This window comes from Mobula hypostoma, chromosome 12 (assembly GCF_963921235.1).
Source record: "Mobula hypostoma chromosome 12, sMobHyp1.1, whole genome shotgun sequence".
NCBI lineage: Eukaryota > Metazoa > Chordata > Chondrichthyes > Myliobatiformes > Myliobatidae > Mobula > Mobula hypostoma.
In genome coordinates, this window is record NC_086108.1 from 113,094,046 (window position 1) to 113,119,740 (window position 25,695).

Consider the following 25,695-nt stretch of genomic DNA (forward strand, 5'->3'; position numbering starts at 1 on the left):
GATAGTCCAAGGCCGCATGGAGAGACAATGAGATGGCATCTGCTGTAGACCTATTGTGGCGATAGGCAAATTGCAGTGGGCCCAGGTCCTTGCTGAGGCAGGAGTTGATTCTAGCCATAATCAGCCTCTCAAAACACTTCCTGACCATCCATGTGAGTGCTACTGGGTGATTGTCGTTAAAGCAGCTCTCCCTGCTCTTCTCGGGTACTGTTATAACTGTTGTCCTTTTGAAGCAGGTGGGAACTTCCGACTGTAGCAATGAGAGATAAAAATGCCTCTGATCCCCTCCGTCAGCTGGTTGGCACAGGTTTTCAGAGCATTACCAGGTACTCCATCAGAGCTTGTCACCTGTCGAGGGCCTCATATCAGCCTCTGAGACAGGGATCACAGGGTCACTGGGTGCAGCAGGGATCCTCATAGCTGTAGTTTTATTCTCCCTTTCTATGCCGGAAGGTGTTGAGCTCATCTGGTAGCGAAGCACTGCTGCCATTCATACTACTGGGTTCTGCTTTGTAGGAAGTAAAGTCCTGCAAACCCTGCCAGAGTTGACGTGCATCTTACATCACCTCCAAACTCGTAAACGCGAGGAATTCTGCAGATGCTGGAATTTCAAGCAACACACATCAAAGTTGCTGGTGAGCGCAGCAGGCCAGGCAGCATCTCTAGGAAGAGGTACAGTCAATGTTTCGGGCCGAGACCCTTCGTCAGGACTAACTGAAGGAAGAGCTAGTAAGAGATTTCTAGCTCTTCCTTCAGTTAGTCCTGACGAAGGGTCTGAAACGTCGACTGTACCTCTTCCTAGAGATGCTGCCTGGCCTGCTGCGTTCACCAGCAACTTTGATGTGTGTTGCTTTACCTTCAACCTCGCTCGGAATTGTCTCTTCAACTTCTGCGGGTTGTATCTGGTTTGCTTGTACAGACCTGGTCACCAGACCTGAATACCACAGGTCTAGCCCTCAGCAGACTACAGACCTCCTGATTCATCCACAGCTTTTGATTTGGGAACGTACAGCAAGTTTTCGTAGGCACACACTCATCCATGCAGGTTTAATGAAATCAGTGACATCTGTGGCGTACTCATTCAGACTCGCAGATGAATCCTTGGATGCAGTCCAGACCACCGATTCAAAGCACTCACGCGCCTCCCTTGTCCATAGCTTCTTGATCCTCACTACTGGTGCTGTGGTCTTCAGGGAGTAGAAGTACAGCCAGGTGATCAGGCTTTCCAACGTGTGGGTGTGGGATAGCATGGTAAGCCTTCCTACTGGCCCAGTATATTGTTTCTTTGTGTACTACAAGTGATTTGTCAGGAATAATCATTTAATAAGATAAAGAACACAGTAATAATAAAACCACAATAAATATAAATAAGATATCTTATACATGTAGATTAATTGTCTGTCCATAAAGTGACACTAGGCACAGGAGTGTCTGTACATAAGGTGACTGACAGGAAATGGTAAAGTTGTGGTGGTTGGCGGTGTGGAGGGGTGGGTTAGTGGGTGGGGGTGTGGAGGGGTGGGTTAGTGGTTGAGGTGTGGAGGGGTGGGTTAGTGGTTGGAGGTGTGGAGGGGTGGGTTAGTGGTTGGGGTGTGGAGGGTTGGGTTAGTGGGTGGGGGTGTGGAGGGGTGGGTTAGTGGGTGGGGGTGTGGAGGGGTGGGTTAGTGGGTGGGGGTGTGGAGGGGTGGGTTAGTGAGTGGGGGTGTGGAGGGGTTGGGTTAGTGGGTGGGGGTGTGGAGGGTTGGGTTAGTGGGTGGGGGTGTGGAGGGGTGGGTTAATGGTCGGGGTGTGGAGGGGTGAGTTAGTGGTCGGGGGTGTGGAGGGGTGGGTTAGTGGTTGGGGTGTGGAGGGGTGGGTTAGTGGTCGGGGTGTGGAGGGGTGGGTTAGCGGTCGGGGGTGTGGAGGGGTGGGTTAGTGGGTGGGGGTGTGGAGGGGTGGGTTAGTGGTCGGGGGTGTGGAGGGGTGGGTTAGTGGTTGGGGGTGTGGAGGGGTGGGTTAGTGGTCGGGGGTGTGGAGGGGTGGGTTAATGGGTGGAGGTGTTGATCAGCCTCACTGCTTGGGGAAAGGAACTGTGTTTGAGTCTGGTGGTACTACGTAGCCTCCTCTCTGACAGGAGTGGGACAAACAGTCCATGAGCAGTGTGGTGGAGAACCTACACCATGTTACTGGCCCTGTTTCAGCATCCTTCTGTATCTGTGTCCTTGATCTTGGTAGGGTGGTGCTGTTGATGTGTTGACTACCCATTGTAGAGCCTTCTTGTCCATCTCAGTGCAGTTTCCGTACCGTGCAGTGATGCAGCTTGTTAGGATGCTCCCTACAGCACATTATACAGTTACCCAAGCTGAACACACCCTTGAGAACTCAGTTCGTCTCTGCACCTCCTCTTTGTTTCAGACTGCCATCCAAGGTCAGCAGGCAGACAAAGACAAGGATGCAAATGAAGGATTGTAGGCACTCACCAGCAATTGAACAGTTATTGCCAGCAGTTGTACTTCATTAGGAGTTTGAGGAGATTTGATATGTCACCAAACACTCTAGCGGGTTTCTACGGCAGGTACCATGGAGAACATTCTGACTGGTTACGTCACCGCCTGGTACGGGGGGACCACTGCACAGCATCGGAAAGACATGCGGAAAGCTGTAGACTCAGGCAGTCCATCATGGGCACCAGTCTCCCGAGTACTGAGGACATCTTCAAAAGGCAAGGCCTCAAAAAAGCAGCATCCATCATTAAGGCCCCCCACCATCTGAGACATGCTCTCTTCTCATTACTTCCATCAGGAAGGAGGTACAGGAGCCTGAAGGCACACACTCAATGATTCAGGAACAGCTTCCCATCTGCCATCATATTGCTGAATATTCCATGAACCCATGAACAGTACCTCAGTATTTTGCTCTTTTTTTGCACTGTTTACTTATCTATCCGCATATCTGTTTATTCATTCATTTACTTATTTATCTGCTTCATTATCTATTTACATTCTTATTGTAATTTATAGTAATTTTATATATTGCACTGTACTGCTGCCACAAAATCTATTTTACATATTTATACATTTATTATTATTGCACTTTATCTAAATGTGTTTTCCTGTGCTGCATCAGATCTGGAGTAACAATTATTTCATTCTCCTTTACACTTATGTACTGGAAATGACATTAAACAATCTAGAACCTCTTGAAAAGAACAAATTTCACAACATACAGTATGCCAGTGCAAATAAACTGGATTCTGATTATTTTTACTCAATCTAGGGCTTCATTGGTGATTAACACATAGATTTTTATTGGTTATTAACTTCTGAAAAATGTATTGTGATTGGTAGCTACATATACAAATAATGAAATTAGAATGTGCACAACTTTTTGATTGGATCAATATCTGTATAAAAAATGGACAATTCTGAGCTAAAGTTTCAGAGAAGTTTGGTGACGGGGCTGAACTGTTCTCTTTGTGCACAAGTAAATAAGTAAATAAAGTGAGACTGGGAGGAGGTGTAAGTTATCCGAGTGCAGTTAATAGTTCGACAGTCTACGAAAGGGAAGGATGAGAGGGTATCCAAGCAACTTGAGTTCCGTACAGATCAAACAGAGAACAAGCGCACTTGGGAATCCTCGAGATCTGGGAATAGATGGGGCGGACCGGTGAAATGACAGGGGACATTGTGTACTGATAAATACCACTTACCCTTCTCCCTTTCACACCTTGTAGCCCTGGTGGTCCTCGTCGTCCAGGGAGCCCCTAGAAGGCAGATGGAAGAGCTGACATCAGCATGAGGTGAATGTACCAACATCAAGTTTAATACCATTGGGGAGGGGGTACCGGAGCCTAAAGACGCACACTCAATGGTTCAGGAACAGCTCCTTCCTTCAAAGAATGTTCTCCAAAGGTGGTAATGGTAAAAGCAGACAAGATAGTGATGTTTAAGAGGCACTTAGGCAGACACATGAATATGCAGAAAATAGAGAAATATAGAATGTAGAACAGGACGGCAAAGTACAGTCTCTTTAGCCCACCATGTTGTGCCGACCTTTCAACCTGATCAAAGTAACTCTTCACTTTTCTGTCACTCTCCATTTTTCTATCATCCACGTGCCTACCTAAGGGTCACTTAAATGCCCCTGATGTATCTGCCTCTACCACTACTTGCTGGCAGCGTCTTCCACACACCCACCACTCTCTGTGTAAAAAACATGCCTCTGACATCTGCCTAACACTTTCTTCCAATCAGTTTTAAATTATACCCCCTGGTATTAGTCACTTTCTTCCTGGGAATAAATGTCTGGCTGTCCACTCTATCTATGCCTCTTATCATCTTGTACACCTCCATAAAATCACACTTCATCCTTCTTCGCTCCAAAAAGAAAAGCACAAGCTCACTCAACCTATCGTCATAAAACATGCTCTCTAATCCAGGCAACATCCTGTTAAATCTCTGAATCTTCCCATCCTTCCTATAATGACTAGAGCTGAACATAATATGCCAAAGTTGGTCTAACCAGAGTTTTATAGAGCTGCAACATTACCTTCCGGCTCTTGAACTTAATTTCCAGACTAATGAAGGCCAACACACTATACACCTTCCTAACCACCCTGTCGACTTGTGTGGCAACTCTGACAGATCTACGGACGTGGACCCCAAGATCCCTCTGTTCCTCCACACTGCTATGAATCTGGCTATTCACTCTGTATTCTGCCTTGAAATTCAACCTACCAAAGTGTGGTATAATTTTGGAGAATGTGACCACCATTGCTGTAAAATCCTTTACCCAGTTTGGAATGAGCTGTCAACCGTAGGTACACAGCAGAAAACTCAGCTCTACATTACTGCTAAAATCACACCATGGTCACAGCCACGTGTTCCAACTAGCCCAAAGAAGTCAGTGTCTGTGGGGATGAAATGATTGAAGCCAATCTCTACCCATGTGAGATTGGGAACCGAGACCCTGACATACATGGGACAAGAGCAGTCAGGCCTGAGTGGAAGGTCTTTGGGGAACTTTGGCACAGAGAAGGAAATGAGACCCTGGTGCAGATAAGCCATGGGCACATTGAATAGTGGGACAGGCTAGAAGGGCTGAATAGCCTACTTCAGCTCCTGTCTTCATGTGAGCTTGAGGGATATGGACAAAATAATGAGGGGTATAGATAGACAGAATTTAATGCAAACAAGTGTGAGGTGTTGCACTTTCAGAGGACAAACCCGGACAGGACTTACACGTGACTCACTTTGGAAGGCTGAACTTGAAGGCAGAGTACAAGGTTAATGGTAGAATTCTTATCAGAGGAGTTCAGCATAGAGGCCGAAAATTTTGGCCAACTTATATAGTGGCACTGTGCAGGATATTACTTACACAGTGAACGGTAGGGCACAGACGAGTGTGGTGGAACAAAGGGATCTGGGGATACAGGTTCATCGTTCTTGGAAAGTGGTGTCACAAGTAGATAGGGTCATAAATAGAGCTTTTGGCACATTGGCTTTCATAAATCAAAGTATTGAGTACAGGAGTTGAGAGATTATGATGAAGTTGTATAAGACATTGGTGGGGCTTAATTTGGAGTATTGTGTACAGTTCTGGTCACTTACCTACGAGAAATATATCAATAACATTGAGAGAGTATAGAGAAAATTTACAAGGGTGTTGCGGGACTTGAGGACCTGAGTTATAGGAAAAGGCTGAATAGTTTATAAATTTATTCCCTGGAGCATAGAAGAAAGAGGGGAGATTTGATAGATGTATACAAAGTTATGAGGATTATAGATAGAGTAAATGCAAGCAGAATTTTTCTACTGAGGTTGGATGAGACAAGAACTGTAGATCATAGGTTAAGGGTGAAAGGTGAAATATGTAAGGGAACATGAAGGGGAATTTCTTCACTTAGAGGATGGTGAGAGTGTGGAATGAGTTGCCAGTAGAAGTGGTGGAGGCGGGTTTGATTGCAACATTTAAGAGAAGTTTGCATAGGTACACGGATGGGAGGGTATGGAGGGCAGGTCGATGGGACTAGGAGAAATAACGGTTCAGCATGCACTAGATGGGCCAAAGGGTCTGTTCCTGTCATAGTGCTCTATGACTCAATGGGTACAGGGCATCAGGTCAGGAGATGAGTTGCCATTATTTTCAGAAGGTTACTCACTGGTTTTCCTTCTGGCCCCACAGGTCCGGGTGTCCCGGGAGGTCCCATGTAACCCTGCCAAGATAAACGATACAAAGAGAGCAATTAAACAGCTGGCCACCACCCCTGGCAATCTCCCCTGCAGCTGAGGAATGTGTTTGCGCAGCCTGTGCATTGGCTGAACTGTTGAAGACAGGCTCTGATCACCCACTGCTCTGCCAAGAAGCTGAATGTCTCTGGTCCTCTGATACCCTTCTTAGGAAGATATCTGATCTGGCCTCCAACATGATGGGATCAACTTTGATTTTTCCAGTTTCCAGTAATTTTGCCCCCTAACCCTCTGCTACTCTTCCTTTCCATTCCCCATTCTAGTTACTGCAAGTCACTGAACTCCACAGATTCACCATCCCCTGGTGAAAGAAATCCCTCTTCATCTCTGTTCTAAAAGGACGTCTTTCTATTCTAAGGCTCTGCCCCCTTGTCCTAGACTTTCCCACTATAGTAAACATCCTCTTCACATCCACTCACACATTTTGTGTGCGTTACAGTGAAAAACTTTGCAGGTAATTTGTACAGATTGCTCTAAGTTGCTGGATCAGACAGGTGCTGGCTCAATGGGTCAGACAGCATTTGCAGAGGTGAACGAACTGTGGATGTTTAGGATTGAGAGCCTGTTTTAGGAAGTAACCCTACCAGTGGCTGTGCCCCTTGACAATAAGTACTCCTATTTGAGTACTGTTGAGGGGGACAGCTTACCTGGAGGAAGTGACAGTGGCCGTGCCTCCAGTACAGAGTCTGGCCCTGTAGCTCAGAAAGGTAGGGAAAGGAAGAGGAGGGCAGTAGTGATAGGGGACTTGATAGTTAGGGGGTCAGATAGGCGATTCTGTGGACGCAGTCAGGAGACCCAGATGGTAGCTTGCTTCCCTGGTGCCAGGGTCCGGGATGTCTCTGATCGCGTCCAAGATATCCTGAAGTGGAAGGGTGAGGAGCCAGAGGTCGTGGTACATATAGGTACCAATGACATAGGTAGGAAAAGGGGAGAGGTCCTGAAAAGAGAATTGTAATCTCGGGATTACTGCCTGTGCCACGCGACAGTGAGAGTAGGAATGGAATGAGGTGGAGGATAAATGCGTGGCTGAGGGATTGGAGCAGGGGGCAGGGATTCAAGTTTTTGGATCATTGGGACCTCTTTTGGCGCAGGTATGACCTGTACAAAAAGGACGGGTTGCACTTGAATCCTAGGGGGACCAATATCCTGGCGGGGAGATTTGCGAGGGGTACTGAGGAGACTTGAAACTAGAATGGTTGGAGGGTAGGAATCAAACTGAAGAGACTAGGACAGAGGAGGTTAGTTCACAAATAGAGAAAGCTAGTAGACAGTGTGTGAGGGAGGATAGGCAGGGGACAGAGATGTAGGGGAGAAGGAAGAAAAAGATAACAAAGTTGTTTGCTCCATTAGGAATAAACAGAGAGTAAGAGGTGGAGAGTTTCTTAAGTGCATTTATTTTAATGCTAGGAACATTGTAAGAAGGTGGATGAGCTTAGATACCTGGAAATATGATGTTGTAGCTATTAGTGAAACATGGTTGCAGGAGGGGTGTGATTGGCAACTAAATATTCCTGGATTTCGTTGCTTCAGGTGTGATAGAGTCAGAGGGGAGGTGTTGCATTGCTTGTCAGAGAAAATATAACAGCAGTGCTTTGGCAGGATAGATTAGAGGACTCATCTAGGGAGGCTATTTGGGTGGAATTGAGGAATGGGAAAGGTGTAGTGATGCTTAGAGGGGTGTATTATAGACCACCTAATGGGGAGCAAAAATTGGAGGAGCAAATTTGTAAGGAGATAGCAGATATTTGTAGTAGGCACAAGGTTGTGATTGTGGGAGATTTTAATTTTCCACACATTGACTGGGAAGCCAATTCTATAAAAGGGCTGGATGGTTTGGAGTTTGTAAAATGTGTGCAAGATAGTTTTTTTTTGCAGCAATACATAGAGGTACCAACTAGAGAAGGGGCAGTGTTGGATCTCCTGTTAGGGAATGAGATAGGGCAGGTGACAGAGGTATGTGTTGGGGAGCACTTCGGGTCCAGTTATCACAATACCATTAGTTTCAATATAATTATGGAGAAGGATAGGACCGGACCCAGGGTTGAGATTTTTGATTGGAGAAAGGCTAACTTTGAGGAGATGCAAAAGGATATGGAAGGAGTGGATTGGGACAATTTGTTTTATGGGGAAGGATGTAATAGAGAAATAGAGGTCATTTAAAGGTGAAATTTCGAGAGTACAGAATCTTTATGTTCCTATTAGGTTGAAAGGAAAGATTGGAAGTTTGAGAGAGCCATAGTTTTCAAGGGATATTGAAAACTTGGTTCAGCGGCTATATCTGATCTTCAAAAATCCACGCAACAAAGTGAGCTTAAGATGGAGAAAATCGAAGAAACAATTAATGTAATGAAGAAGAAACTCGACTTTCTGACCTTTAAAAACTCTGACTTAGAATCTAGAATGCGACGGCAGAATCTTCGAATGATTGGGGTGCGTGAAGCTGTTGAATCCGATAACCCTATGAAGTATTTTTCTCAACTTTTAAAAGATGCATTTCCTACTGTATTTCCTGACCAACCACCGTATTGGATCGTGTTCACAGAGTTCCATCATATTCGCCTAGGTCAGATAGACCTCGACATGTTATTTTATGGTTTCATTACTTTCAAGACAAGGAGAAACTGTTTCGATTCGTTCGATCTAAGGGTTTCATTGATTTTCTGGATCTTAAATTCCGATTCGTGGAAGATTTCAGTAAACCAATCCGGGATCAACGGGTTCGTTACAGATCTGTGATGTCGGAACTCTACAAGATGGATTTAAGACCTGCGCTTCTTTACCCTGCACGTCTAAGGATTCGTACGCCAGATGGAGCCCTCTGTTTTTTTGACTCTCCATCGGATGCCCAGAGTTATTTGGATCAATTTTCACCATCGACATCTTCATTGTAATTTTTTAACTATCTCCGCTGATCGGAGGCTGTGAATTTGTTGGTTTTAATTTTTTTTTTGCCTTATATGGGCAGAAAAGTTTATTTTTGATTACTTAATATGGTTGCTAAACTTTCTTTTTAACTGCGTCATTTCTTTCTTTTTCCCAGGGGATTCTGGGTGGTTACTTCCTTATTGTCATCTTACGTATTTCCTTTGCGGCCTTAAATTTTGTAGTTTTTTTTAAATCTATTTTGTTTTGTAGGTTTTTATAACTAGTTTAGGTTAATAATCTTATTTCTTTTTTGTTGTTTTGCTTATTCATGGGTCTGGTGTTTATTGCGGTTTTTTTTCATATATTTTCTGGCTTTTATTTTGGTATGTGTTTATTTTAATTGAGTTATCTTCTTTTATTCTTTTACTGTTTTATAATCAGCTGATCTTTTTTATATTTACACTTTTTTTAGGGAGCGTATACCGGAAGTCATGGGGGTAGTTTTAGGGCTTGCTTCTTTTGGGCTGGTCTGCGTTAGACTTAGCTTTCGGGACATGGGGTGGGGGGTGGTGGGAGGGGCTTCACTTTTTAGTTTCTTTCTTCTTGGGCTATATACATTATTGAAGTATGGGTTGCGTTCTTCTTCCCGGTATCTCTTGTATGTTCTGTTCCCTTTCTGGGTTCGTGGGTCGAGCCTATTGTCAATCCTCCTTGTTGTGGGTTGACCTTAGGGTTTATGGAGTCTATTATTAATTTTGTCTCCTGGAATACTAATGGTCTTAATCATCCTATTAAAAGGAAAAAAGTTTTTAAAGTGTTTCAGAGACTTAAAGCACAAATTTTATTTTTACAAGAGACCCATGTGCGGAGGGGGGACAGACTACGTTTTTTTAAATTCTGGAAGGAACAACAGTTTCATTCGAACTCCAATGCTAAGATTCGAGGTGTCTCTATTTTTATAGACTCCTCGGTTACTTTTATACAACATGATATTATTTCTGATCCGAATGGTAGATTTCTATTGGTTAGTGGTTTACTATTTAATAAAAAAGTAGTTTTGGTTAATGTTTATGCTCCTAATATGGATTGCCCGGAATTTTATAAATCATTATTTAATCAGTTTCCGAATTTGAATGAGTTTTCATTGATCTGGGGCGGAGATCTTAATACCTGTTTGTCTCCGGCTTTGGACCGTTCGGCTCCTTTACGGACCTTACCTAATAAATCTGCAACTTTGATTAACTCATTTCTTTCTGATTCTGGGTCGACGGACATTTGGCGCTTTTTGCATCCTCAGGAAAAAGATTTTTCTTTTTTTTCACATGTTCATCATTCCTATTCAAGAATTGATTATTTCTTTATTGATTCTCGTCTTATTCCCTCAGTGATTAAATGTGATTATGATTCTATAACCATTTCGGATCATGCTCCACTTAAGCTTTCTATTAAAATTCTGGCCAATATACAAAATAATAGACAATGGCGTTTTAATTTGCTGTTGCTTCAAGACTCGGGCTTTGTTAACTTTATGAATGAACAGATTGATCTTTTTTTTACAATTAACTATACAGAGGATATTTCTGTTAACATTCTTTGGGATACTTTTAAAGCTTATATTCGTGGTCAGATTATCTCGTATTCTGCTGCTTTGAGGAAGAAGCAGAAGCAGCAGGAGTTGGTACTTGTGGACAAGATTAAGGAAATTGATAAGAAATATGTTATAGCTCCTTCTGAGGAGTTATATAAACAAAGAACTGAACTTCAAATGGAACACAGTTTATTACTCTCGTCCTCGATTGTAAACCAATTAGAGAAAACAAGAAGTGAATTTTATGTACACAGTGACAAAATTGGTAAACTGTTGGCTAATCAATTGAAGTCTAATTATGCTAAATCTCAAATTAATCAGATTTATAACCAAAATGATCGACTAATATTTGATCATGTGGGGATTAATCAAACCTTCTGTGATTTTTACTCTTCCTTATATCAATCAGAGTCTCCTCGAGATTCTAAATATATGAATGATTTTTTAGATAATTTAGACTTCCCTGAGATTTCACAGGATATGGCTTCTATGTTAGATACTCCCATTACCATGGATGAGATTAAGAATGTTATTTTCTCTATGAATTTGGGGAAGGCTCCTGGCCCTGATGGGGTTACCGTAGAATTTTATAAATGTTTTGCTCCTTCATTAATCCCTTGGCTCTGTAGGGTTTTTGAGGCTTCATCGAAACTTGGTAAACTTCCTGAATCTTTTAATAGAGCGTCAATTTCTCTAATATTAAAGAAGGATAAAGATCCTGCTCAATGTACATCTTATAGACCAATATCTTTATTAAATGTTGATTCTAAAGTTTTTTCTAAGTTATTAGCAAATAGATTAGAAAAAGTACTTCCTTCTATTATTTCGGAAGACCAAACGGGTTTTATTAAAGGTCGTTACTCTTTTTATAATATTCGTACACTGTTAAATATCGTCTATACTCCCTCACAAAATGTTCCTGAGTGTGTTATCTCTTTAGATGCCGAGAAAGCTTTTGATAGAGTAGAATGCCTTATTTATTTAAGGTGCTTGAAAGGTTTAATTTCAGCTTGAAATTTATATCCTGGATTAAACTGTTATATCATTCTCCTGTGGCCTCGGTCCGTACTAACTCTTTAAGTTCACCTTTTTTCTCTCTTTTTCGAGGTACTCGACAAGGCTGTCCTCTTAGTCCCTTATTATTTGATATTGCATTAGAACCTCTTGCAATTGCCATTCGGGAATCTCCAAATATTACTGGGATAACTCGGGGCTTAAAGTCCCATAAGTTATCACTCTATGCTGATGATTTACTTTTATATATTTCTAATCCTCAAAAATCCATCCCGGCTGTTTTAGAGTTATTAGCACAATTTGGTCTTTTTTCAGGTTATAAATTAAATCTTAGTAAGAGTGAACTCTTTCCGATTAATAAACAACTTCCCTTATATTATAAATTTCCATTTAAATTGATTAATAATTATTTTTCATATCTTGGGATTAAAATTACTTGTAAATACAAAGATTTATTTAAGACTAACTTTTTACCATTAATAGACCATATTACTCAACTTTCATCTAAATGGCTTCCTTTATATTTAACTTTGATTGGTCGTATTAACGCAGTTAAGATGTTTTTTTTGCCAAAATTTTTATATATATTTCAGGCATTACCAATCTTTGTTCCAAAATCTTTTTTTGACAAAGTTGACTCTAAAATTTCTTCATTTATTTGGCAGAATAAAAACCCGAGATTGGGTAAGATACATTTACAGAAAGCTAAGAGAGATGGAGGCTTAGCATTACCTAACTTTAGATTTTATTATTGGGCAATTAATATTCGACATATGAAATTCTGGTTACTGGACCAGGATATACTATCCATTCCTAAATGGGTAGCATTGGAATTACAATCTGTTCAGGGTTTTACACTTGGTTCTATTTTAGGTTCCTCTCTTCCTTTTGATTGGAAACGCCTTAAACAGGTGTCTAACCCAATAGTTAAATATACCTTGCGTATTTGGTTTCAATTCAGAAAATTTTTTGATCTTAATCAATTTGAGTTAGCGATTCCTATTTTAGGTAACATATTTTTTCCTCCCTCTTTTACGGATCGTGCTTTTCAAATTTGGAAGACTAAGGGTATTTCACGGTTTTTGGATTTATTTTTAGATGGTTCCCTTATGTCTTTTGAACAATTATCTAATAAATATAATTTATCAAGAATACATTTTTTTAGATATTTACAAGTTAGAAATTTCCTAAGTACTATACTTTCTTCCTTTCCAATGCTTCCTCCTACATACATTTTAGATACTATAATCAACCTTAATCCATGTCAGAAAGGTGCATCGGCTATGATTTATAATATTATTATGAAACTTAGGAAAGCTCCATTTGATAAGATTAGGGTAGATTGGGAACAGGAATTGGGGTTTACCATTTCTGTGGATGACTGGGGGCAGATTTTACAATTAGTCAATACTTCCTCTATCTGTGCTAAACATTCCCTAATTCAATTTAAAGTTGTTCATAGAGCACATATGTCCAAAGATAAATTAGCGCGCTTTTATTCTCATATTAATCCTTTTTGTGATAGATGTCCGGGGCAGATAGCCTCTTTAACTCATATGTTTTGGTCTTGCCCTACTTTGGAAACTTTTTGGAGAGACATTTTTAATATTATCTCCAAGGTATTGAATATAGATATCTCTCCTCACCCTATTACTGCTATCTTTGGACTATCTAAGATTTCCAGTAATCTCTCCCCTTCAGCCCGTAGAATGATTGCATTTCTTACTTTAATGGCGAAAAGATGTATCTTACAACATTGGAAAGAGCTTAATGCTCCAACTACCTTTTTTTGGTTTTCTCAGACGATGTTATGCTTGAACTTGGAGAAAATTAGAAGCAATCTTTATGACTCCTCATTTAAATTTGAACAGACTTGGAGATCTTTTATTCAATATTTTCATTTAATGTAATATATACCCTTCTTGTTTTTTTCACTGTTTTTAATGGAGGTCGGGATTGAGGACGTGATTTTAAGTTTAACTCTGTTTGGTTTCAAGTTAGCCCATTGCTTTGCTTTGCTTTTAGTTAGTTGCACGGTGGGTTTTTATTGGGGTTTTTTTTTCTTTTTCTCCTTTGATATATATATAAAATTAGTATACTATTATGTTACCTTGGTATGTTATGTTTAAATTACATTGTTTGTAGTATTTTTTTTGTATTGATATCTTCTGTAATTTTATTATATTCTAACAATGTATTAGTGTCTATATGGCTTACTTTTTTGTATACTTATTTAATAAAAAGATTTAAAAAGAAAACTTGGTTCAGAAAAAGAGAAGGATCTACAATAAATATAGGCAGCTTGGAGTTAATGAGGTGCTTGAGGAATATAAAGAATGTAAAAGGAATCTTAAGAAAAAAAATTAGAAAAGCTAATAGAAGATATGAGGCTGCTTTGGCAAGTAAGGTGAAAATAAATCCAAAGGGTTTCTGCAGTTATATTAATAGCAAAAGAATAGTGAGGGATAAAATTGGTCCCTTAGAGAATCTGTGTGGACGGCTAAAGAGACGGGGGAGATTTTGAACAATTTCTTTTCTTCCATATTCACTAAGGAGAAGGATATTGAATTGTGTAAGGAAAGGGAAACAAGTAGGGTAGTTATGGAAACTATGATGATTAAAGAAGAGGAAGTACTGGCGCTTTTAAGGAATATAAAAGTGGATAAGTCTCCGGGTCCAGACAGGATATTCCCTAGGACCTTGAGGGAAGCTAGTGTGTTAATAGCAGGGGCTCTGACAGAAATATTTCAAATGTCATTAGAAATGGGGATGGTGCCAGAGGATTGGCGTATTGCTCATGTTGTTCCATTGTTTAAAAAAGGTTTTAAGAGTAAACCTAGCAATTATCGGCCTGTGTCTTTGATGTCAGTGGTGGGTAAATTGATTGAAAACATTCTTAGAGATGGTATATATAATTATTTGGATAGACAGGGTCTGATTAGGAACAGTCAACATGGATTTGTGCGTGGAAGGTCATGTTTGACAAATCTTATTGAATTTTTCGATGAGGTTACTAGGAAAGTTGACAAGGGTAAAGCGGTGGATGTTGTCTATATGGACTTCAGTAAGGCCTTTGACAAGGTTCCACACGGAAGGTTAGTTAGGAAAGTTCAATCGTTAGGGATTAATATTGAAGTAGTGAAATGGATTCAGCAGTGGCTGGATGGGAGACGCCAGAGAGTAGTGGTGTTTAACTGTGTGTCATTTTGGAGGACGGTGTCTAGTGGTGTGCCTCAGGGATCTGTACTGGGTCTGATGGTGATTGTCATATATATTAATGATCTGGATGATGGGGTGGTAAATTGGATGAGTAAATATGCAGATGATACTAAGATAGGTGGAGCTGTGGATAATGAAGTAGGTTTTCAAAGCTTGCAGAGAGATTTAGATCACTCAGAAGAATGGGCTGAAAGATGGCAGATGGAGTTTAATGCTGATAAATGTGAGGTGCTACATTTTGGTAGGACTAATCAAAATAGGACATACATGGTAAATGGTAGGGCATTGAAGAATGCAGTAGAACAGAGGGATCTAGGAATAATGGTGCATAGTTCCCTAAAGGTGGAATCTCATGTGGATAGGGTGGTCACAGCATTGAGTATAGGAGTTGGGATGTAATGTTGAAATTGTACAAGGTATTGGTAAGGCCAAATTTGGAGTATTGTGTACAGTTCTGGTCACTGAATTATAGGAAAGATGTTAATAAAATTGAGAGAGTACAGAGGAGATTTACTAGAATGTCACCTGGGTTTCATCTCCTAAGTTACAGAGAAAGGTTGAACAAGTTGGGTCTTTATTCTCTGGAGCGTAGAAGGTTGAAGGGGGACTTGATAGAGGTATTTAAAATTATGAGGTGGATAGATAGAGTTGACGTGGATAGGCTTTTTCCATTGAGAGTGGGGGAGATTCAAACAAGAGGACATGAGTTGAGAGTTAAAGGGCAAAAGTTTAGGGATAACATGAGGGGGAACTTCTTTACTCAGAGAGTGGTAGCTGTGGGGAACGAGCTTCCAGCAGAAGTGGTTGAGGTAGGTTCAATGTTGTCATTTAAAGTTAAATTGGATAGATATATGGACAGGAAAGGAATGAAGGGTATACGGGCTGAGTGCAGGTCGGTGGGACTAGGTGAGAGTAAGAGTTCGGCACGGACTAGAAGGGCAGAGGTTATATGGTTATATTGTTACCAGGCTCCAGGGAGAGGGGTGGAGAATGGAATTGCGGAGCTAGCAGAGAGTCTGTGGGCCTCGTGGAGCCCTCTGAGCCACAGTGACGACAGAACATAAGGAGAAACACCAAGTGGTGACCTTGTCAAACCTGTACAGTTGCATGTCTCTGACGTACAGCTTACCATGGCACCCTTCTCCCCGGCTGGGCCCAAAGGACCTGGATCGCCACGATCACCCTGCCGTGGAAGGAAGGGACATGTTAAACACTAGCTGACCAAGTAGGGAGTGGCACCATACCATATTTATTGGCCCCCTGTCAGTCGGGGTCCACCACAGATGTTGCGTCGTAGCTGTTTAACATGCAGGACAGGCCAGTACGATATGGACAGCAAGCTGTTGCCCATGTAGTAGCAGGCCCCACTCTCCATGCAGCTAATGAACTCAAAGGAACGGCAGAGACCAATATAGTGTGGGACCAGTGGTGTCACAAAAGTTGCCTATCAGTGTTGAACTTAATGTAGGACTGCCTTAGGGATTCCAGCTCCAAGTATTTCCTTGGGGTTTACTCCCAAAGCTTTCCCCATGGGTGGGTACAGCTGCAAGGCAGCAGAGGTGTGAGATCAGAGTTTTCCTTCTCGATGATCTGCCAACCACAGCTGATGAGCCCCATCTGCCCAGAGCGACTGGTTTTAAGGTGTCAGTAACTCGCCTTTGCCCCTTGTACTTCTCCCACATTACTAAGGTGCACAAGTTGGTAAGTTAATTGGTCACATGGGTGTGAGCAGGCAGCACGGGCTCGTTGGGCCGGAGGAACTGGTTACTCTGCTGTATTGAACATAGAACATAGAATAGTACAGCACAGTACAGGCCCTTTGGCCCACACATTGTGCCGACCCTCTAACCCTGCCTCCCATATAACCCCCCCACCTTAAATTCCTCCATATCTCTAAATTACAATTATAAAAATAAAATGTCTCAAAATCCCTCTGTTACTCTCCCAGAAGCACTCTTGGCATCTTCCCCCTTTTTTTCCAATCCTGATGAATGTCGAATGCTTGTTCTTTTCCATAGATGCTGCCTGACCTGCTGAGTTCCTCCAGCATTCTGCGTGCATTGCTCTGAGTTTCCAGCTCTGCAGAATACTGAGGCTGTGTTCATGGGTTCATTATTGTCCATTCAGAAATCTAATGGCAGAGTGACAAAGCTGTTACTGAAACATTGAGTGTGTGTCTTCAGACTTCTCTAACTCCTCCTTGATGGTAGCAATGAGAAGAGGGCGTGTCCTGGATGCGAAGGGTCCTTAGTGTTGGATGCCTTCTGCCTGGGGCACCTCTTTTTAAAGGTGTCCTGGAAGGTGGGGAGGTTTGTGAAGTGGCTGAGTCTGTAGCTTTTTCTGATCCTGTGCATTGGAACTTCCATACCAGACGGTGATGCAACCAGTCCGAATGATCTTCTGTAGAAATTCGCTAGACCTTTGGTATTTCACCATGAGTTCTGGGGATATTTCTTCATCAGTGGCATGTTGTGCTCATCACCCAGGATGTACCCTCTTCCCATTGCTGCCATCAAGGAGAAGGTACAGGAGCTTGAAGACATATACACAACATTACAGGAACAGCTTCTTCCTCTCCGGCGTCAGATTTCTGAATGGACAACGAACTGATGTACAGTATCTTGCTATTTTGCTCTCCTTTTGCATTACTTAATTTTAAAAATATATTTCTTTCTGCAACTTACAGTAATTTTTTAAGTGTTGCACTGTACTGCTGCCACAAAACCACAGATTTCATGACATACGTCAGTGATTCTGGCAGTCTTCACCATAATATGAAAAGTTTACCTTTTCACCGAGAATCCCACGGGGCCCCCGTGGTCCTGGCAAACCAGCAGGACCCTGTGAACAGACAGAAAAATCAGTAAATTAAGATTACAGTGTTTATGGGGAGAAATTAAACGTAGAACATCAAACTGTACAGCCCTTCAGCCTGCAATGTTGTGCTAACCCTTTAACCTACTCTAAGGTCAATCTAACCCTTCCCTCCTACATAGTCCTCCATTGTTCTATCATCCTTGTGCCTTTCTAAGAGTACCTTCAAGACCCCTAACATATATGCCTCTACCATCGCCCCTGGCAACGCATTCCATGCAACCACAACTCTCTGTGTAAAAAAATCTACCTCTAACACCCCCTTATACTTACATCCAATCTCTTTAAAATTATGTCCCCTTGTATTACCCATTTCCACACAGGGAAAAGTTCTCTGGTTGTCTACTCTATCTAGTATATCATCTTGCACATCTTCATCAATCACCTCTCATCCTCCTTCACTCTGCAGAGAAAAGCCTCACCTCACTCAGCCTTTTCACATAAGACATGCTCTCTAATCCAGGCAGCATCCTGGTGAATCTCCTCTGCACCCTCTCTAATCCAGGCAGCATCCTGGTGAATCTCCTCTGCACCCTCTCTAATCCAGGCAGCATCCTGGTGAATCTCCTCTGCATCCTCTCTAATCCAGGCAGCATCCTGGTAAATCTCCTCTGCACCCTCTCTAATCCAGGCAGCATCCTGGTACATCTCCTCTGCACCCTCTCTAATCCAGGCAGCATCCTGGTAAATCTCCTCTGCACCCTCTCTAATCCAGGCAGCATCCTGGTACATCTCCTCTGCACCCTCTCTAATCCAGGCATCATCCTGGTGAATCTCCTCTGCACCCTCTCTAATTCAGGCAGCATCCTGGTAAATCTCCTCTGCACCCTCTCTAATCCAGGCAGCATCCTGGTACACCTCCTCTGCATCCTCTCTAATCCAGGCAGCATCCTGGTGAATCTCCTCTGCACCCTCTCTAATCCAGGCAGCATCCTGGTACATCTCCTCTGCACCCTCTCTAATCCAGGCAGCATCCTGGTACATCTCCTAGCACCCTCTCTAATCCAGGCAGCATCCTGGTGAATCTCCTCTGCATGCTCTCTAATCCAGGCAGCATCCTGGTACATCTCCTCTGCACCCTCTCTAATCCAGGCAGCATCCTGGTACATCTCCTCTGCACCCTCTCTAATCCAGGCAGCATCCTGGTGGATCTCCTCTGCACCCTCTCTAATCCAGGCAGCATTTTGGTAAATCTCCTCTGCACCCTCTCTAATCCAGGCAGCATCTTGGTGAATCTCCTCTGCACCCTCTCTAATCCAGGCAGCATCTTGGTGAATCTCCCCTGCACCCTCTCTAATCCAGGCATCATCCTGGTACACCTCCTCTGCATCCTCTCTAATCCAGGCAGCATCCTGGTGAATCTCCTCTGCACCCTCTCTAATCCAGGCAGCATCCTGGTACATCTCCTCTGCACCCTCTCTAATCCAGGCAGCATCCTGGTGAATCTCCTCTGCACCCCCTCTAAAGCTTCCACATCCTTCCTACAGTGAGGTGACCAGAACTGAATAGAGCTGACAGGAGGAGCTTGTTTCGATTCTGATTGAGATGGTGCCGGACTTCACCTTAACACCACGCATTTACCTCAGCCCCCGTTAAATCAAGTGAGGATCTCCTGTGCTCTGTGCAGGTGGAGGTGGAGGTGTCCAGGAACGTTAACTGTGCCTCAGTGTTGCAGTACTGCCCCCCACCTGAGTAACCCTGGCACCATCTCCCTACCAGGCATGGTCTCTCCACACTTTCCCACCTTCTCTGAAACTCATCACCCTCGCGTCTTCCTCCTGTCCCAGTTCTGATGAAGGGTTGTTGACCTGAATGTTAACTGTTTCTCTTTCCCAAAGCTGTCATGACACAGAAGGAGGCTGTTTGGCCCATCAAGTCCCTACCAGCTCACAGAGCCATCCCACACCACCCACTATTTCTGGGACCTCTTTCCTCTCAACTCCCTGACAATTCCTACTCATTCTCCTACTTACAAAAGTAACAATTTAAGATGGTGTATTAACTCACTGACCTGCAGACTTCGGATGTGGGAGGAAATCCATGTGGCCATAGAGAGAATGTGCAAACTCACACACAAACTCACAAAATTATCAGAAGCCGGGAAGCAGTGACTGGATGATTTTCCAACCACAGAATGGTTGTAAGGCAGGAGGAGGCCATTCAGCCCATTACATCTGTTTCAGTTCTCAGTCAACTATCTAATTCCAAATGCCAGAACGTTCTCCTAATGCTAAACTTACACCTGCCAATTTTTCTCCTGTATATATTTATTCCAAATGCAAAACCCTGCTGGAATTCTCTGAGTGGTCTGGTAGTCCCTGAGGGGGAAACTTCTTCTCTGAGTGTGGTGAGAGTGTGGAATGAGCGGCTGGTGGAAGTGATGGAGGCGGGTTTGATTGCAATGCTAAAGAGAAGTTTGGATAGGTACATGGATGGGAGGGGTACAGAAGGCTTTGGCCCATGTGACTTCCTCATCAGGAGACCACAGTCAGTGCAGATCAGTAACATCTCCTCCTCACTGACAGTCAACACTGGTACACCTCAAGGACGTGTGCTTAGTCCACCACTCTACTTTCACTACACCGATGACCGTGTGCCTAGACACAGCTCAAGCATCATCTATAAACTGGCCGATGAGACATCGAGGAGGTGTACTGGAGTGAGATCAATCAGCTGGTTGAGTGGTGTTGCAACAACCACCTTATACTCAGCGTCAGTAAGAACAAGGAATTGATTGTGGACTTCAGGAAGAGGAAGTCGAGGGAGCACACACCAGTCCTCATCGAGCGATCAGCAGTGGAAAGGGTGAGCAGTTTTTAAATTCCTGGGTGTCAACAGCTCTGAAGATCTACTCTGGGCCAAACATATTGATGCAATCACTATAAAGCACCAAAGATAGGCATCAACTACAGATTGGTGACCTAAATGGGGAGCAAATTCAGAGAACAGAGATGCATAGGGACTTGGAAATCCTCATGCAGAATTCCCTGAAGGTTAATTTGCAGGCCAAGTCAGTGGTGAGGAAGGCAAATGCAATGTTAGCATTCACTTTGAGAGTACGAGAATATAACAGCAAGGATGTAATGCTGAGGCTTTATAAGGCACTGGTCAGACTAAATTTGGAGTATTGTGAGCAGTTTGGGGTTCCATATCTGTAAGAGAATGTGCTGGCATTGGAGAGGGTCCAGAGGAGATCCATGAGAATAATAACAGGAATGAAAGGGTTAACGTATGAGGAGTGTTTGATAGCTCTAGGACTGCACTCGTTGGAGTTTAGAAGAAAGAGAGGGGGATCTCATTGAAATCTGTTGAATGGCTTCTTCCCTGAGGCTGTGACCCTGCTGAACCTCTCATTACAGCGCTAAGCAGTATTGCATCCATATTGTACTGTCCCAGTACTTTTTATATTTGTGTGCTGTAGCACTTTTTTTAATTCGCAGTTATTTTGTAAGTAACACTATTCTTTGTATTTCTGGTCAGATGCTAAATGCATTTCATTGGCTTTGAATCTGTACTCGGCACAATGATAATAAAGTTGAATCTAATCTAATCTAATATTGTAAGGCCGAGAAAGAATGGAGGAGGAGAGGCTGTTTCCTATAGTGAGGGAGTCTAGAACCAGAGGACACATCCTCAGAATAGAGGGATGCCCCTTCAGAACAGAGATGAGGAGGAATTTCTTTCACAAGAGGGTGGTGAATCTGTGGAATCCATTGCCACATTTGGCTGTGGAGACTAAATTATGGGGTATCTTTAAAGTGGAATTTGATATATTCTTGACAATTTGCATTTCAAAAAGGTTTTAGAACATAGAAGAGTACAGCACAGAAACAGGCCCTTTGGCCCACAATGTTGTGCCGCACCAATTAAATTAGTAATCAAATGGCCAACTAACTTAATCACTTCTGCCTACACAATGTCCATATCCTTCCATTTTCCTCACATTCTATCTAAATGCCTATCTAAATGTCTCTTGAAAGTTTCTAATGTATCACCACCCCAGGCAGCATATTCTAGGCACCCACCAGCTCCGTGTAAAAAAAACTTACCCATTACATCTCCTTTGAAATTACCCCCTATCACCTGAAATGCATCTCCTCTGGAATTAGACATTTCAACCCTGGGAAAAAGATATTGTCTGTCCACTCTATCTATGCCTCTCATAATCTTATAAACCTCCCCTCACCCTCTGCCACTCCAGAGAAAACAACCCGGGTTTGTCCAACCTCTCATTACAGCTCATGCCCTCTAATCCAGGCAGCATTCTGGTAAACTTCTTTTACACCCTCTCCAAATCCTTGACATCCTCCCTGTAGTGGGGAGATCAGAACTGTATGCAATAGTCCAGATGCGGCCTCACTAGAGTTTTAAGGAAACTCTTTGACAAGATTGCCTGCCCCCCATTCTTTTTCCCAGCAACTGTTCAGTTTACAAAGTTCGAAGCTTAAACTTAAGTCAAAATCTAAATGCGCTCTCCCCACCGAAATTTCACAGACTGACACTGAGCAGGAAAAAATTCTAAACCTACCAGCTCTCCAATCTTGCCAATGTTTCCCAGATCTCCTTGCTCCCCCTTTGGGAAAGAACAATGACACAAAGCATTTTTACCATTAGCACCATCATTTTTGCGAGGAGAGACGGGTTAAAGACTGCTGAAGGAACTTAACGGGTTGGTGGGAAGGCACCTCAGAATAGAGGGACATCCATTTAGAACAGAGATGAGGGGAAGTTTCTTTATCCAGAAGGTGGTGAACCCTTGGAATTCATTGCCAGCTGTGGAGGCCAAGCTATTGGGTATAATTAAAGTGGAGATAGACCGGGTTTTGATTAGTCAGGGCATCAGAAGTTATGGGGAGAAGGCAGGAGAATGGGGTTGTGAGGGAAAATAAATCAGCCATGATAGAATGGCAGAGCAGACTCAATGGGCCGAATAGCCTAATTCTGCTCCTACATCTTATGTGCTGTGGGAAGTGACACAGAAAGGGCAAAATGGATCGGCCATGTCACATTGAATGGTGGGATTGGACTGAGGGGCCCAGTGGCTTACTCCTGTTTTCCTATTTCCTATTTTCTTTTTTATTACCTTCATGCCTTCCAGTCCGAGCTCTCCAGGGTATCCTTTCCGGCCTGGTCTCCCCTAAAACATAGAGTTCAGTGTTTAGTGTAGTTACCATGATTGCTTCACACAATCATATAAGATTCACTCGACATGGATATTAGGTCTAACGATCAGTACTGGCTCCACAGGGGATTCAATTTAGATCCAACGCTCATAGAATGCTGTCAGCAGGCCAGACAGGGGAGGGGAATAAACAACTGACGTTTCCGATCCTTCAACAGGACTGGAGAGGAAGGGGCAAGAAGCCAGAATAGGCAGTTGGTGTGGTGGGAAGGAGTACAAGCTGGCAGGTGATTGGTGAGACCAGGTGAGGGGGAAGGTCACGGGTGGGTTAAGGGGATGAAGTGAGAAGCTGGGAGCTGATAGGTGGAAGGGCTAAAGAAGAACGAATCTGATAGGAGGGGAGAGAGGGTGGGGACTGAGGGAGCAGATGAGCAGGTGAGGAGAAGGGAAGTGGTGAGAGAGAAACCAGAATGGAGAATGGAAAAAGAGAGAAGGAAGAGAGGAAAAATTACCGGAATTAGGAGAAGCAGATGTTCTTGCATCATGTTGGAGGCTGCTCAGCTGGAACATGAGATGTTGCTCCTCCAGCCTGAGTGTGGCCTCATCATGGCAGAAGAAGAGGCCATGGACTAACATGTCAGAATGGGAATGGGAAGACAAATTGAAATGGGTGGCCATTGGGAGGTGCTGCCTTTTGCAGTGGAGAGAGCGAAGGTGTTCGACAAAACGATTCCCCAATCTACGTCAAGTCTCACTGATGTAGAGGAGGCCGGACTGGGAGAACCGAATACAATAAATGAGACCGACAGACTCACAGGTGAAGTGTCACCTCACCTGGAAGGACGGGTTGGGTCCTTGAATCGAGCTGAGGGAGCAGGTGAATGGGCAGGTTTTGCACTTAGAGCACTTGCAGGTTAAGGGTTAAGTACCAGGAAGAAGATCAGTGGACAGGGGAGTCATGCAGAAAGTGATCGCTGTGGAAAGCAGAGAGTGAGACGTGCCTGGTATTGGCATCCTGTTGGAGATGGTGGAAGTTGTGGAAAATGATATGCTCGTCGAGAGGCTCGTGAAATGATAGATGAGGTCAAGGAGAACCCCATCACTGGTATGACGGTAAGAAGGTTGGATGAGGGAGGCTGTTTGGGAAGTGGAGGAGATGCAGGTGAGGGCAGTATCGATAACAGAAGGGGAAAAACAACTCAGATGCTCTGGAATGGAATGCCTCATCTGCAAACAGATGCAGCAGAGACAGAGGAACTGAGAGAAGAGAATAGAGACGCTGGAGCAGCACATGACCAGTCGGAGGAGCTCAGTAGGTCAAACAGCAGTTCTCCACATCCTGAACCAAACAGAGGGTGGTGAATTCATTGCCACAGTCAGCCATGGAGGCCAAGTCATTGAGTATATTTAAGGCAGAGATTGATGGATTCTTGTCGGGGCATGAAGGGATATAGGAAGAAGGCAGGAGATTGGGGCTGAGAGGGAAAATGGATCAGCCATGATGAAATGGTGGAGCAGACTCAATGGGCCAAATGGCCTAATTCTGCTCCTATATTGTCTGCTCTTATGGTCTAATCCACTGACGATCTGAACTGTAACATAGATCTGACTGAGTCACCAAAGAAGTCGACTCAGGACATCCCAACCCCGATGTCTTTATTTATCTATCTATCAACTTACTTACTTACTTACTTACATAGAATAAGTCCTTCCAGCCCTTTGAGCCACACCACCCAGCAACCCCCGACTTAACCCTGGTCTAATTCTGTGTCCTAGACAAACAGTGTTGCATCATTTGGTATCTACACACAATTCTGAAACACAAGCACAACTGTCAGGTTGAAGACTTACAAGTGACCCTTGGCTCCCTGGTGACCCCTGTGGCCCTTCAGCTCCCTGTTGAACAAGGACAAATGGGTTAAATGTTGTTGTGTCAGTCTTGACAGACACCTAGAAACGAGTGGACAGAGTCACTGCCCCATAGCTCCAGGGACCTTGGTTCGATCCCCACCTCTGGCGCTGTCTGTGTGGAGTTTGCATGTTCTCGTTGTGACCACATGGGTGTCCCACAGGTGCTCCGGTTCCCTCCCACATCCGAGAGAAGTGTTAATTGGCTACTGTAAATCATCCCCGGTGTGTGGGTGAGGGGTGGAACCTGGGGGGAGTTGATGAATATGGGGAGATTGAAATGGGATCAGTGTAGGATTGGTGTCAATGGGTGATTGATGGTCAGAACAGAGGGCCCGTTTTCCTGCTCTGTCTGCAACTCCACAAACTCTGGAAAGAGAGCAAAGGAGGCTGATGAGAATGCTGCCCGGAATCGAGGGCCGGCCTGAGTTACAGAGACAGGTTGCACACACAGTTGGGGAATGAAGAACCAGAGGGCGCAGGTTTAAGGTGAGAACTAAAGGGAACCTGAGGGACAAAGTTTTCACCCAGGGACATTTAAGAACATTTAAGAGACATTTAGGGACATTTTAGAGACTCTTCGATAGGCACATGGATGAAAGAAAGATGGAGGGCTATAGTGGAAGGAAGGGTTGGACTGATCTTGGAGTGGGTTAAAAGGTCAGCACAACATTGTGGGCTGAAGGGCCTGTACTGTGCTGTGACATTCTATGTTGTATGTATAAGGTACATTAATAACATTTAAAAGACACTTGGACAGATAGCCTTGACAGTTCCCTCTTACCTTCCTGTACAAATTCATGAGGCATTGCTTTCTTTTTTGAGGGCAGTACAGTGGTGTAGCAATTAGCATAACACGTTACAGTACCAGCGACATG

The 25,695-nt window shown here is 43.4% G+C and overlaps 1 protein-coding gene across 1 annotated transcript in view; it reads right to left on the minus strand.

The window, feature by feature from the left end:
- LOC134355274 (collagen alpha-1(XXIV) chain-like) overlaps positions 1 to 25,695 on the minus strand; it is a 530,134-nt gene that overhangs the window by 173,156 nt on the left and 331,283 nt on the right. Inside the window, exons 22-28 of the mRNA XM_063065074.1 lie at positions 24,761 to 24,805; positions 22,871 to 22,924; positions 22,316 to 22,360; positions 17,701 to 17,754; positions 16,043 to 16,096; positions 6,140 to 6,193; positions 3,689 to 3,742 (exon numbers count right to left, since the gene is read on the minus strand). Of these exons, the coding sequence (XP_062921144.1) occupies positions 3,689 to 3,742; positions 6,140 to 6,193; positions 16,043 to 16,096; positions 17,701 to 17,754; positions 22,316 to 22,360; positions 22,871 to 22,924; positions 24,761 to 24,805 (360 nt within the window). The remainder of the gene's footprint in view (positions 1 to 3,688; positions 3,743 to 6,139; positions 6,194 to 16,042; positions 16,097 to 17,700; positions 17,755 to 22,315; positions 22,361 to 22,870; positions 22,925 to 24,760; positions 24,806 to 25,695) is intronic.